This window comes from Grampus griseus, assembly GCF_964374135.1.
Source record: "Grampus griseus genome assembly, chromosome: 14".
NCBI classification, from domain to species: domain Eukaryota; kingdom Metazoa; phylum Chordata; class Mammalia; order Artiodactyla; family Delphinidae; genus Grampus; species Grampus griseus.
This window is the reverse complement of record NC_139008.1, coordinates 21577566-21591921: the sequence shown is the minus strand read 5'-3', so window position 1 is coordinate 21591921 and position 14356 is coordinate 21577566. Positions and strand designations below refer to the sequence as shown.

At 41.9% G+C, this 14356-nt stretch overlaps 1 protein-coding gene across 1 annotated transcript; it reads right to left on the bottom strand.

Moving 5' to 3' along the window:
* Nucleotides 1-385: 385 nt before the first annotated feature.
* PDZD9 (PDZ domain containing 9) lies at nucleotides 386-14102 on the bottom strand (the record flags this gene model as incomplete). The annotated part of the gene is made up of 4 exons (XM_082669887.1): nucleotides 386-782; nucleotides 5445-5634; nucleotides 11998-12177; nucleotides 14072-14102. 4 exons carry the CDS (start codon nucleotides 14100-14102, stop codon nucleotides 386-388), a joined length of 798 nt encoding a protein of 265 aa, XP_082526013.1.
* Between the last annotated feature and the right edge of the window lie 254 nt (nucleotides 14103-14356).

Here is a 14356-nt window from a genome sequence, read left to right as displayed (position 1 = left end):
ATTGGGTTCCTCTGCTGCATTTTCTAAATGATGAGACATTCTTCTCAGAAAGGAGGGTCCTAAGGATCTGAATAATTGTGAGGCCTGTGAAACCCCAAGGAAATCTTCGGATATCACACTGAAGAAGGTCTCTAAAGGCTTTACAACACACTCGTGAAAGAGAAATGTTAAGTCTGTACATATTCCTGTAAGTATAGCAAATGTATACATGGCAGTGCACAAAAAATGGGTGTTTTCAAGACAAATGCTCCTGTGGTCACAGATTTGCAAACTGCTGCCTAACCAACTTTTTTTTTTTTTTTTTTGAACTTAAGCAAGCTTTATTTGGGAACGCTCCCGGGCGAGGTTCATTGGTCCGAGAGAAAGGGGCCAGGGAAGTCGCCTCCTAACCAACTTTTGATACAGGTTCACTCTTGCCCTTTTCAGCATGGGCATAGTCTTCGAGCCAAAATGCATCTGAGGTAGAGGAGGCCGAGGAGGAGGAGGAGCTTTCGTCGTCTTGCTTCACCATTGTCCAGTATGGAGAAGGGGCCCTCACTTCTTTCTTGTGGTCTCTGTGAATCATCACGTCACAGTTACTGTCTTTTCCTACACTAAAAGTACAGTTCTTCTTTTTATATCCATGCCATTCTCTGGAGATAGACATCGGTCTCCTTGCAGGGTAATGCCCAGTGGACCGTGGATATTTATAGTACTTAAGTCTTTTATCTAAAACTGCATCTTCATTGTCATCACTGCTTGTGAAAGAGTCATCTTTTGCCTCCTCAGTTTTCTTTGTTGTGCTGAAATGAGAAGAATAGTGAATGAAATGGATTCTTAATGTCTGAACATTCATTATCACCTAAGAGATTGTCTTACAACCTGCTTTGGTTCGTAAAAGAAAGAATACAATTTAGCTTTAACACTACCTTTCTGTGTTATTGAAAATTTTCTCTTTTTAAAATTACCTTTAGGGAATTCCCTGGCAGTCCAGTGCTTAGGGCTTGAGCTTTCACTGCCGAGGACACAGGTTCAATCCCTGGTAGGGGAACTAAGATCCCACAAGGCACGAGATGCGGCCAAAAAAAAAATTACCTTTAAATTTGTTTCCATTCCTAAATGGAAATCAAATTCTGCCCTAAATTATTTCACATTACTTTAAAAAGCTTTGCACAGACTTAAGCCAGACTATTGACCAGAATATTAGCAGGCCTTAACGGTGGGTTAATTTCACTTCACACAGAATGACAGGTCAATGTGGCCATCTCCTCCACAGAACTCAGTTTTCATGGGTCACATGGGGTCGGCAATAACAGAATATTACTGATTTCCAAGGGGACGTCCAGAAATAATGGCCCTCAAAGACCTTCAACATGCTAATCTGAGTCTTTTTCTTTCGTCCCCTGAGCATCATTCTTTGCTTCTCATCTGGGTTTACATATGTGGATCTGTAGAATACCCTTCTATCCAGGTGTCTCATCATTCACTATTCCATCTCGCTGTTGCCATCCAAAAACTTGTAAAGACTTTTTTTTTTTGTAATTTGCCAACAGCAAACTTTTCTAATGAACTTTTCTAATGGCAGCACGTGCACCTGCTATTATTTTCCTGAACAAATGCTGTCTGTTACCTGCTACCTCTCATTCTGGTGCTGGATTTGCCAGCAGATCCAAAACCAGACCTTTGTAATTATGAACCTCGGTTACCTTCTCTGTTACTTTCTGTGCTGCTAATAGGAAATAGATTTCTTCCCTACCCCAGTCCCTCCAAGCTATCAGACTTACTGGTGTTTTCACTAACATCCTTGGAGGCCTGCCTGTTTTATTTGCTCCTAAGCTTTTGAAGCTTTTCCTAAAGTTTATCTCTTCTGGAAATGACAGTTGGTGTGGAGTCAATTTTACAAAGGGCCACTAGTCTTAATTGTACTATTTTCTTTTAATCCTTGATTTAGTGCTGTGCAAGGAGATTCAGATCTCAGGACTAGAACAGTTTGCCTTCAGAGTGCAAAGGACATCCTTTGTAACTGTATTAGATAACCATCAAGGACAGGCGGCAGAGCCAGGTTCTTATTGAACTGCATTAGATAGTGACGCCACAAGCCAGCAGAGGTCAGGGTTAGCTGGAAACAGTTTTTATACGACTAGGCCTGCCCAGAGCAGCATATGGAGTATTCTCTCCGTTGTGCACACAGTGCTGTTTGCTCCTGAAGGAAGTCATACCAAATAAGCCTTTTCCTTCCACTTCTGCCCCTTCCCCGCCCTCTTCCACGTAAGATGCTAAAATGCCTTAGCTGCAAGCACTTTGCTTAATTAAGAAAGGGATTCAGAACATGATTGATATTGTTCCTAAGTTTGTGGATTTTAGCCTCATACTTAAGTTGTGCTGTTCTGTGTTTGCTTTTGAATGGTCAAACTGCCGTCCTTAGATTTTTAATATTCTGAATCTCAAACTCAGCTTAGAATGTAGTTGTTCTATAAGCAAATGGTTAAGAGCTCAAGTTCGGGAGCTGAACTCCCCAATACAAGGTCCACCAGCTACGTGTGGCTGCTAAATTTAAACTGGTTAAACTTGAATAAAATTTAAAATTCCTCAGTTACAAATCTTCGCATTTCAGGGGTTAGTAGACACCTGTGGCTAGTGGCTACCACATGGGATAACGCAGATACAGAACATTTCCACTATCACAGAAAGTTCTTATTGGACATTGCTGCTCTGGAGACAGACATATACCACTTAGCCCTGTGGCCTCTGGCAAATTTATACACTCTATTGCCTTCAGTTTTCTTATCTGTAAAACGAGGATAAATAAAAAGAATTGGCATGAGGATTAAGTGGTATAATGCTTGTAAAGCAGTGCCCACCACATAGTAAGCAGTTATCACTATTATCATTAATGATTTTTAATCAAATCAGGATTGGCTTAGTTATTGGGAATTTTTTCCCCAATCTGTACCTCATCTGAAGGGGACAACTGCCCAGCTCTAGTCCACTGTCACCGTGTGGGAATGCAAGCCCATCTTCTAGTTTTTTCAGGAGAAACCAGAGATAAAGACTCTTTGCATGAAATCTTAGATTTGTAAATTTAGCAATTCAAATATTTTTTCATTAAAAATTTTTTTGAGGGCCTCCCTGGTGGCGCAGTGGTTGAGAGTCCACCTGCCGATGCAGGGGACACGGGTTCATGCCCCAGTCCGGGAAGATCCCACATGCCGCGGAGCGGCTGGGCCCGTGAGCCATGGCCGCTGAGCCTGCGCGTCCGGAGCCTGTGCTCCACAACGGGAGAGGCCACGGCAGTGAGAGGCCCGCGTACCACACACACACACACAAAATTTGAAATACACAAAAAAAAGCAAAAAAGTTGAATGAAGAAAATTATAAATACCTTGGTAGCTACTGCCTAGGTCAAGAAATAGCTTATTACTGCCCCCTGGAAAAGCCCCCCCTACGTATCCTCCTTTCTCTCTACAGTGTTTAAAACACTGAGGAAGACAAGCAAAGCACATCTGCTGGCCATATCAGTTCCTAGGGCCACAAGTTGGACTCTAAAGTAATGTCTATGGAATATGGGCCATTTTTTAGTCTTAGTAAAGCCCCTAGCCATATTTCTTTGAGCCTATCCCAATAAGCAAAGGTGCACAGCTGTAGCAACTAGTGGTCAGTAATCTGGTCAGAATTAATAAGGACCACTCTTGCATCAGAGCACTGAATTTGTCACTTAAAGAAAAGGGAGATGGAGAAATCAAGCACAACCCATAAATTTCTGACTTGTTTGACTATGTGAGTGTTCTTCCACTAGGACAGTGGCAAGCTGGCTTTTGATTTTAGGCATAATGAGTTTGAGGGGTTTATGATACATACAAATGCAGATATCAAGTGGATGTTTATACAAGTTTGGAGATAATACAATTTGAAAATTATTAATTTATAGATACTAATAGAAACCACTGAAATCAAGTTCTTTTTTAACATCTTTATTGGAGTATAATTGCTTTACAATGTTGTGTTAGTTTCTGCTTTATAACAAAGTGAATCAGCTATACATATACATATATCCCCAGATCTCCTCCGTCTTCCATCTCCCTCCCACCCTCCCTATCCCACCCTTCTAGGTGGTCACAAAGCACCGAGCTGATCTCCCTATGCCATGCGGATGCTTCCCACTAGCTATCTGTTTTACATTTGGTAGTGTATATATGTCCATGCCACTCTCTTACTTCATTCCAGCTTACCCTTCCCCCTCCCCGTGTCCTCAAGTCCATTCTCTACATCTGCATCTTTATTCCTGTCCTGCCCCTAGGTTCTTCAGAACCATTTTTTTTTTTTAGATTCCATATATGTGTTAGCATACAGTATTTGTTTTTCTCTTTCTGACTTATTCACTCTGTATGACAGTCTCTAGGTCCAGCCACCTCACTACAAATAACTCAATTTCGTTTCTTTTTATGGCTGAGTAATACTCCGTTGTATACATGTGCCACATCTTCTCTATCCATTCATCTGTCGATGGACACTTAGGTTGCTTCCATGCTGCAGTGAACATTGTGGTACATGTCTCGTTTTGAATTATGGTTTTCTCAAGGTATATGCCCAGTAGTGGGATTGCTGGGTCATATGGTAGTTCTATTTTTAGAGAAATCAAGGAGTTTGCTTAGGAGATTGAGAGAAGAAAGCCAAAGATTAAACCTTGAGGAACTCCGAGGTTGGGTAAAAGGAGATCAAGAGGAAGTGACTAGAGGAAATAGGAAAATCATGGGAGTATGGTATCCCAGAAGTCTGGGGAAAATGATGTTTCAACCAGAGTTGAGTGTACAGTGTCTAATGCTGCTCAGAAGCCAAGCAAAATAAAGACTGAGAAGAGTCCACTGAAATCAGCAGCATGAAGGTTGTAGGTGACCCTGGGAAAAAGGACTCAGCCAAGGCCTGCGCTGAGGGGGGAAATGGTGTCTCCTAAGGAAATGGCAAAGTCTAGTACAGCTCTTTCAATGGGTTTGGAGTCAAGGGACAGGGCAGTGGCTGGAAGGGAAAGGAGAGGAGAGTGGAATTAGGTGGGGTTTGCTAAGATGGTAGAGGTTTTAAAAGGGCTTAAATGTTATTGGGAAGGATCCAGAGAGAGAAGTTGAATATGCCGGAGACAAACGAGGAAATGGGATTCACAGCACATGTTTGAGGGCTAACTTTGGAAAAGGCGGAGTCACGCATGTAAGTTTGGAGGTGGAGTTGCCATTGGATAGTTTGGTCTTTTTTTAAACTCCATGTCCAAGGCTCTTGCCTTTATCATTCTGCCTCATATTAGGTCCTACAGATTGTACTCTGCAAAAGGACTTAGAAACCCACTAAATTGTGGCAGTGTCATCAATCCCTCCTACATGGTCCAACTGATAGTTCTCACATTAAACTAAGACTCTACTTCATAGACCCTGGGAATTCTGTAGTATAACAAAGATTTCCTAAACTTAACTACTTACTGTGTAATTGGGAATTTGGTCTCAGGGATTAAATCATATATTTCTTGCCATTCTTGGGGTATGTCAATAAAATCTCGGTAAACCTTGATTTGTAGCACTGTTCCTATGGTGATATGTTGCAAAAGCTTTAAAAATTCTCGAAGAGTATATCCTAACACATTGGCATAGCCAACAGTAATCAAAACATCACCTGAAAAAGGAAAAAAAATTGGTAAAATTAAGATAATGGTTTAAAAGGATCATACCATTTCTGGCTTTATTGTGCGATGTTTTTCTTTTTTTTTTTTTTTTGGGGGTGAGGTATTTCATTTTATGGGTTCATATTGTTGGTTCATTTTGAACCAAAGCCAGGCTTCAGCCTTTATTTAATAAAAATGACCCTCTTAGTGACATAAGTATCCTCTGAATAATGAAGAATACATGCAAGATGTTTCTTAATAGTGTGATGGTAGATATTGTAGCACGTTTTTACAACATTTCTAAAGTCCTTGGTGTGACAGAGGCTAAAAACCATTTATAATCTGAATCATCCTTTAGGATTCTAAAAATGTGTTTCAAGTAAAATAAATGGCTATTACTATTAAAGAAAAAACCACTTAACACTAAGTGAATAAATGACCTTTCTATTATACCTGCCTGGCCATTTCCAATGCCCTCACAGTAAGCAGACCATATTAAACATCAAGCCTTTCAGTTTAATGTTGGCCCTTACATAGTATTCGTTGAGCAAGTAATTCTACATGAAACACTGGACAATTAGCATGCTTTAATTAAGTTTAAGCTATGTATACAGAGAGTATGTCAGCTCAAAGGGATTTGACAGCTAGGTCCCCTACCATAGCACAGTGCTGAACAGACAGGGGAGGGTGATGGCCAACCATGGAGCTCCTGAGCCCCCAGCAGATAGGAAGAGAACCACATCTTGACAGCAAGCTCCTGGACCTCCAAACTGGATGTTAAAAAGACCAGTTATTCACTTGTACGCAGCAGCTAGGGCATGAACATGTAAACTAGGTCCAGTTATTTGTCAGTCTCCCTGGGTCACTGAACCTGGAGCGGGAGATGCAGAGAGGTGACAGGAGCACCCAGTTTCCATGGCCCTTTGTTCTCTCACCATTTTCCAAACCTGGTTCTCCAGGCTTTCTGGCAATTCTGTCAGACTCAGTGTTCTAAATCCAATGCCTTAACAGAACTTTTCTATTGCTTGCATTGAAGACCTCTGACTACTACAAGGGCATTCAGCAAGAGAGGAAGGAATACAGGGAAACTGCTTTTTAAGGACAGACAGACTCACATGGGGTAAGATCTTAGTCATCAGCTCTTGCCAACATCCTGCCAAATGGTCATGGATACCTTATAGCTAACATCGGATAAAGTGACCCCAATGAGTCCCAAAGGACATGTTCACCTCTCTGTGCATGGGAAGCTAGAGACCCCTCAATCAACCTCAAAGACAGCTGAAGCCTAACCTCAGAGGAGAAAAGAGTCAAGATGAAGTACATGCTCTGCTACTGCTCCCCACTGTGCTATAATTGGGAATTATGCTGATCCCAAAGGAAGCCTCCAAGGAATGCCAAGGACAAATTTCCATAGTGCTAGATCCTATCAGCAACAAAAGTTCACAGTATTAAAGAAAATGAATACTTAGAAGGGTGAAAAAACCTTCTGCTTTGGTCTTTAAAAATAGCTGGGGCTAACTTCAGAATGAAATAGGGCTTCTCCCGGCAACCTGCAGATTGTGTTTAGATTGTGATCTAAAACTGTTCACCCTGTGGAGGTTAATTAAAATGGTGGGGGGAGGAAGAAAACCTCACTGGATGAGCTTACTTGCCTAATCTTAAAAGGAGTGTTTATGGCTTGTCATTCTGCTTAATTATGTTGTTAAAGGGTGACTTTTATCATGAGAGCAGAAAATAAACAGCTTAATTCCCTGACCCTCCTGGCTGTAAACCAGACATATCTTTGTGTGAATGTGAGTACTCTGGCAATAGACATTAACGTTGCCTTTCATAAAGAAACACCAATTTAGTATTTATGTATATCAACATTATACATTTTCTTTCTGATTTAATGGGCTATAGGAACCACATTATATAAACTGTCTCGATTACCTATATTTAATCAACTTTGCAGCAGCCAAGCCACTACCATCTCTACAAACTAGGCTGTAAATTCCATAAGCTCTGTGTGGTTAGAGACCATGTATGTCTGGTTCATCATTATACCACAGCGCCTAGCAGGATGCCTACACAGAGCAGGCATTCAGGAAAGGCTTATTGAATGAATGTGGCCTAGTGAGGGTGGTGACCAGTGCATGACTTGTATTTACCTTCAAAGCTATATTAATTTCTCCACGAAAAGGGAGAAAAAGCTATATTAATAAGACTCTGGATATCAGAGTTTGCTAAAGCTATACTAGCCAAAAGGATTTTAAAGTTTAGCCAGAATAAACTAATTAGGAAATCAAGATGAAGCCCTATTATTAAACACTAAAAAGAGAGAAATTCAAAGCACATGAATGAGAAATAATGGGGCTGGGAGGTAATGGGGTCAAAAAAACATCAGGTTCATCACCTCTCAGAATCTCATAATTATTGTCAAAAGGACTGAGTTACAGAGTCTTTGAAACCTAGACCTTGAAGAGAAGTGGCTGACTTGTCATGAAGAGATTTGGGGCCCTGGACTTATTCTCTATTGAAATCTCTTTTCTAGTCAAAGGTATGGGCTTTCTAAGCAGATATGGTTTCAAGTCTCAGCTCTGACCACCCACTTACCTCTATATTGAACAAATTACTTCATCTCTCTAAGGCTCTATGTTTTGTTATCTACCTTCCAGGAGTGTTGCAAAGATTAAATGAGATAATAGATGTGGAAACACCTTGCAAAATGCCTAGGACAAATACTCACTTGCTATTCACTTATCAAACACAGACATAATAAATGTGCCAGTGCTGTAGGTAAGTTGTGGATTTAAAAGGTGATTTCAAGACTGCCTCTGACCTCCAGGAGCCCACTAACTGTAGCCCCACCAGGAGATCCTGTTTCATGTGCATGAAAGCATACTCCTGTCCCACTCTAGTGAGTGTGCACTCCGGCTATCAACCAGCATCTGTCCCCTGACCCCAGAGAAGCTAAGGAGAACAAGCAGAAAAGGCCCATGGGACCTGGCCTAGAGTTCTTTTGGTCTGGAGCGTCCAGAACTCTCTTTCTGTTAGTTTGTTCCCCAGCACCATTTTCTATGTGGAGAAAATGCTTTGGATTTTAAGGTGAGGTAAACTTTTGTAATAGCATCATTGATCTACTTAATTCTTTAATCCATTGCTTCTAACCCTAGCTGCAATTAGAATCACCTGAAGAGCTTTTAAACCATGAACTGCCCTATCCCCAAAGCCAAACCAATTGAATCAGAACCTCTGGGAACATGGGGCCAAGGCATTTTTGCTTTAAAAGGTCTCCAGGCGATTCTAATAGGTAACCAGAGTTGCAAACCAGTGGTTTAATCCACTGGGGGCTCCTGTACCACAATCATTTTTGGTTAACAACAACAACGAAAAAGATAACCAGTCTAAAGAATCTCTAAGTAAGAACAGCCTAAGAGAAATTACTGCCAGTATTTCCATAGCACTGTAGTCCTCAAAGCACTTTCATAAAGATTATCTCATCAAATCCTAGCAACTTCTGACAAAGGTGGTATTATCCCAATTTAGAGATGAGGTGACTAAGGCCAGGAAAGTTAAGGGACTTTGTCCAAGGTCACAGAACTAGAAAGTGGCAGAGCCTGGGCCTGAATTCAGGCCAGCTCCCACTGAATGGTCTTTCCTTCCCACCACCTTACCATCCCGTTGTGCGTCCCTGACTCCTGAGCACAGCAGCAGGCCCAGAGTAGGCACTGGGAAAACGTCTTGAATTGGATGGAAAATTCATTCACCCAAAGCCAAGAGAAGCAGGGCAGTACTGACAAAGAGTGTAACAGAGAGGGTTCAAATCCCCACTCCTTGGTGTGACAAGGTACAAGTTACTAAATATCTGATTCCTTCTCTGTAAGGTGGTTTAATGTAGAATCTAATCAAGGAATTTGGTAAGGTTGCAGGATACAAAATTAATGCACAGAAATCTCTGGCATTCCTATACACCAACAACGAAAAATCAGAAAGAGAAATTAAGGAAACACTCCCATTTACCACTGCAACAAAAAGAATAAAATACCTAAGAATAACCTACCTAAGGAGGCAAAAGACCTGTACTCAGAAAAGTATAAGACAATCATGAAACAAATCAAAGATGACATAAACAGATGGAGGAATATACCATGTTCTTGGATTGGACGAATCAATATTGTGAAAATGACTATACTACCCAAAGCAATCTACAGATTCAATGCAATCCCTATCAAACTACCAATGGCATTCTTCACAGAATTAGAACAAAAAATTCATATGGAATTTTACAATTCGTATGGAAACACAAACGACCCCAAACAGCCAAAGCAATCTTGAAAAAGAAAAACAGAGTTGGAGGACTCGGGCTCCCTGACTTCAAACTATACCACAAAGCTACAATAATCAAGACAGTATGGTACTGGCACAAACAGACATCTAGATCAATGGTACAAGATAGAATGCCCAGAGATAAACCCATGCACATATGGGCACCTAATTTATGACAAAGGAGGCAAGAATATACAATGGAGAAAAGCCTCTTAAATAAGTGGTGCTGGGAAAACAAGACAGCTACATGTAAAAGAATAAAATTAGAACACTACCTAACACCATACATAAAAATAAACTCCAAATGGATTAAAGACTTAAATGTAAGACCAGACACAATAAAACTCTTAGAGGAAAACATAGGAAAAACACTCTCTGACATAAACCACAGCAAGATCTTTTTTGACCCACCTCCTAAAGTAATGGAAATAAAAACAAAAATAAACAAATGGGACTTAATTAAACTTAAAAGCTTTTGCACAGCAAAGGAAACCATAAGCAAGGCAAGAAGACAACCCTCAGAATGGGAGAAAATATTTGCAACTGAAACAACCGACAAAGGATTAATCTCCAAAATATACAAACAGCTCATGGAGCTCAATAGCAAAACAACAAACAATCCAGTTAAAAAATGGGCAGAAGACCTAAATAGACATTTCACCAAGGAAGACATACAGATGGCCAAGAGGCACATGAAAAGATGGTCAACATCACTAATTATTAGAGAAATGCAAATCAAAACTATGATGAGGTATCACCTCATGCCGGTCAGAATGGCCATTATCAAAAAATCTAGAAACAATAAATGCTGGAAAGGGTGTGGTGAAAAGGGAACCCTCTTGCACTGTTGGTGGGAATGTAAATTGATACAACCACTATGGAAAATAGTATGGAGATTCCTTGGAAAACTAAAAAGAGAACAACCATATGACCCAGCAATCCCAGTACGGGGCATATACCCTGAGAAAACCATAATTCAAAAAGAGACATGTACCACAATGTTCATTGCAGCACTGTTTACAATAGCCAGGACATGCAACAGCCTAAATGTCCATCGACAGATGAATGCATAAGGAAGATGTGGCACATAGATGCGGTGGAGTATCACTCAGCCATAAAAAGAAACAAAACTGAGTTATTTGCAGTGAGGTGGATGGACCTAGAGTCTGTCATACAGAGTGAAGTAAGTCAGAAAGAGAAAAACAAATACCATATGCTAATGCATATATATGGAATCTAAAAAAAAAAAAATGGTACTGATGAACCTAGTTGCAGGGCAGGAATAAAGAGATAGACATAGAAAATGGACTTGAGGACATGGGGTGGGAGGGCAAAGCTGGGGTGAAGTGAGAGTAGCATTGACATATAGGCACTACCGAATGTAAAATAGTTGGCTGGTGGGAAGCAGCAGCATAGCACAGGGAGACCGGCTCAGTGCTTTGCAATGACCTAGAGGGGCGGGAAAGGGAGGATGGGAGGGAGGCTCAAGAGGAAGTGGATATGGGGATATATGTATGCATACGGCTGATTCACTCTGCTGTGCAACAGAAACTAACACAGTATTGTGAAGCAATTATACTCTAATAAAGGTCTATTAAAAAATTTAAAAAAATTTTTTTAATGTAGAATCTACCTCAGGGATTGCCAGGAAGGTGAAATAAGATCATGCTTCTAAATGTTAATGATGATTAATACTGCCTACAAAAGAAGAAAGCTTTATCCACAGAGAGCCATAAACGCTGGAGTGACGCTGTGCCTGTATATGAATCCCACCTGCTAGATGGGGGTGAACCTCGACAAGGAACTCAGTCTCACTGAGCCTCAGTTTCCTCACCTGTAAAAGGGCAATGATAATAGCTCCTACCTAGAGGGTTATTGTAAGAATTCAATGAATAAAAATGCCCAACAGCGAAGGTTATACAAGTAATACCAACTGGCCTGCCCATTGAAAGCTCTCAAACAATGTCATCATTATCATTGTTACAGTGAAACCTGAGTCTCCCTGAGGGCAGATGGGAGAGAGAAAGCGGTGGAGTGTTTGGGAGGCATCGGGAAAGCACAGTCACCTGGCTGGAGTTTTCCATCCCTGGCTGCAGACCCCTTCTTAATGAGGTGGGTGATCTGAAGGTAGGGCCCATGCTGGATGATGATCAGGCCTAATCCCAGGCTGCCCACAGTGAGTCTGGTCTCCTGAGTTTTGCTCAAGTTGTGTACAGATGGCTTGACCTTGAGGCCGATTTGTCTTTCTAAAAAAGGAGAGATGTGTTTTAGTCCTTCACCTAGACATCAGCATGACAGTAGAAAGCCAGACCCTTGGGGCAGTTATTCAACCTCTCTCTTCCTTAGTTTCCTCATCAGTAAAGTGATGATAATAAAAATGCCCACTCAGAGGGTTGTTATGAAAATTAAAGGAGATAGTTAAAGGGCTTTTGCACAGTGCCTAGCACACTGTGAATATTTAATTAATGTTAGTTATTATTATCCATTCACTTAACAAATAGTTATTGATACGGGCAGTGTGCTAGGAAACGTAAGTGTTTCTTGCCCTCATGGATCTTCTAGCCTAGTGGCTGAGACAAATATCAATGAATCATGTAAACATATTTAGAACAACAAACTGTGACACATGCTATGAAGGAAAAGTTCAGAGAGCTCTGAGGGTGACCACCAGGCTAACATCTCCCGTGAGGAAGGCAGGTCAAGGCTTCACAGAGGAGGGAAAATCTGAATTGAGGTCGAAAAGACCAACAGGAAAGCTGTAAGCAAAGTAGGATGGGAGAGAGCAAATTAGATCAAGATTCGGAGACAGGAAAGAACATAAAGGAGACCAGTAGGGGGCAGGCAGGAGGGGCAAAGGCAGAGCAGACAGGCTGCTTGGCAGGTTTACCTCACAGAAAAGCTTAGAAGCAATTTCAGCAGGACAAGCTAAGGTCTGCCTTCAAAGAAACACACAAACAAAAACCTCTGGCTCTTATATGGATTGTGGAGTCCAGAGTGGAAGTGAGAAATGAGTTACTGCGTTCACCCAGAGCATGTCACCCAAGCAATGTCAGTGGAAATGGACAGTAGAAAAAAAGCATTTGGGAGGAAAATCCAGGAAAAATGGGTAGGGAGGTGTTGAAGTATGTTTTCTACAAAACTAAATCTCACAAGAAAAGTTTCAAAGATGGAGGAGTGATTTAAAACAACAAGTTCTTTTCCCCCAAGAGGAAGCTTCTGAGGAGACTCATTTTCAGTCTACAGGAAGCTTCTGGGGAAACTTGTTTTCAGCACACTCTTCCAGCATTTCACACACACAACACTTTCCCTTAAGGAGAAGTGACAAACTGCTACCTTGCCAAATCCATGTGACTGTGGTGTTTGGGGGGCCCAGGAGTCCTCCCCACTCCTGCGGGAGGGGCTTCCCATGCTCCCACATCTCCAGCTGCAGGGAGCTGGGCGGTTTCATGGCCCTTTCGACTCCAAGCAAGTGTCCTTGCCTATCTCCAACCTCACCCTCCCCCAAACCACAGATGCTCTCTGTCTGGAAAATAAAGTAACCTAGTATAAAGAAGGTACCATCTTCAAGACTTTCCAGGATTACAGGTCATCCCCTCCTCGAGCCTCTGGCTCCTGAGCAAACAGAGAACTGGCATCATAGACAGGGTCTGAGTTCCAACCTCAGCTTGCAAATTAAAGTGCTCATGGTATAATCTACTATGAAGCCCAGTCTCAAAAGACAGCAGTGTTAAGTGAAAGAAGCCAGATTCAGAAGACTCCACACCATATGATTCCATTTTTGTGACATTCTCCATGGAAAGGGCAAAACTGTAGAAAACAATCAGGAGTGTCAGGAACTGGGGTGGCGAAAGGCACTGGCAGCAAAGGGGCTTCGTCACAAGGTAATTTTGGGGGTGGTGAGACCTCCACACCTTGATTGTGGTGGTGGTTAAACGTGGGTATATGAAAAAAAAAAAAAGTGGGTATATGATTATCAAAACTCACAAAGCTGTGCACTAAAAAGGGGGGGGGGGGCTCTTCCTGTATGTAAATTATAGTTTGGTAAACAAATGATGGTGAGAGGCCCAAGAGTGTGACTTTCCCATTTTACAGAGGAGGAAAAGTGAAGAAGTCTTGGTCCCTAGGACATCACCCAGTTACCCTTAACGCTTTTGTGGACGGCCTTCTTCATGGCCCCGGGACGGCAGGCCGATCAGGAGGGTCTCCCGGAACCGAAGCTGGAGTCAGTCCAACTCCCAACTGTTTGGAACCCTCCGGGAGCCGGCGCACTGCGGGCCGACCGCGGGCGGCGAGGAGATCTCGGGCTGGCCCCCAGGGGACGCTGCGACAACGTCGCCCAGACGTTGCGCTGCAGTGCGGTCACCACAAGGTCCCCAGTGGACCCTGGAAAACGCAGTATGTGAAAATTTTGGTGCAGAAAAACAA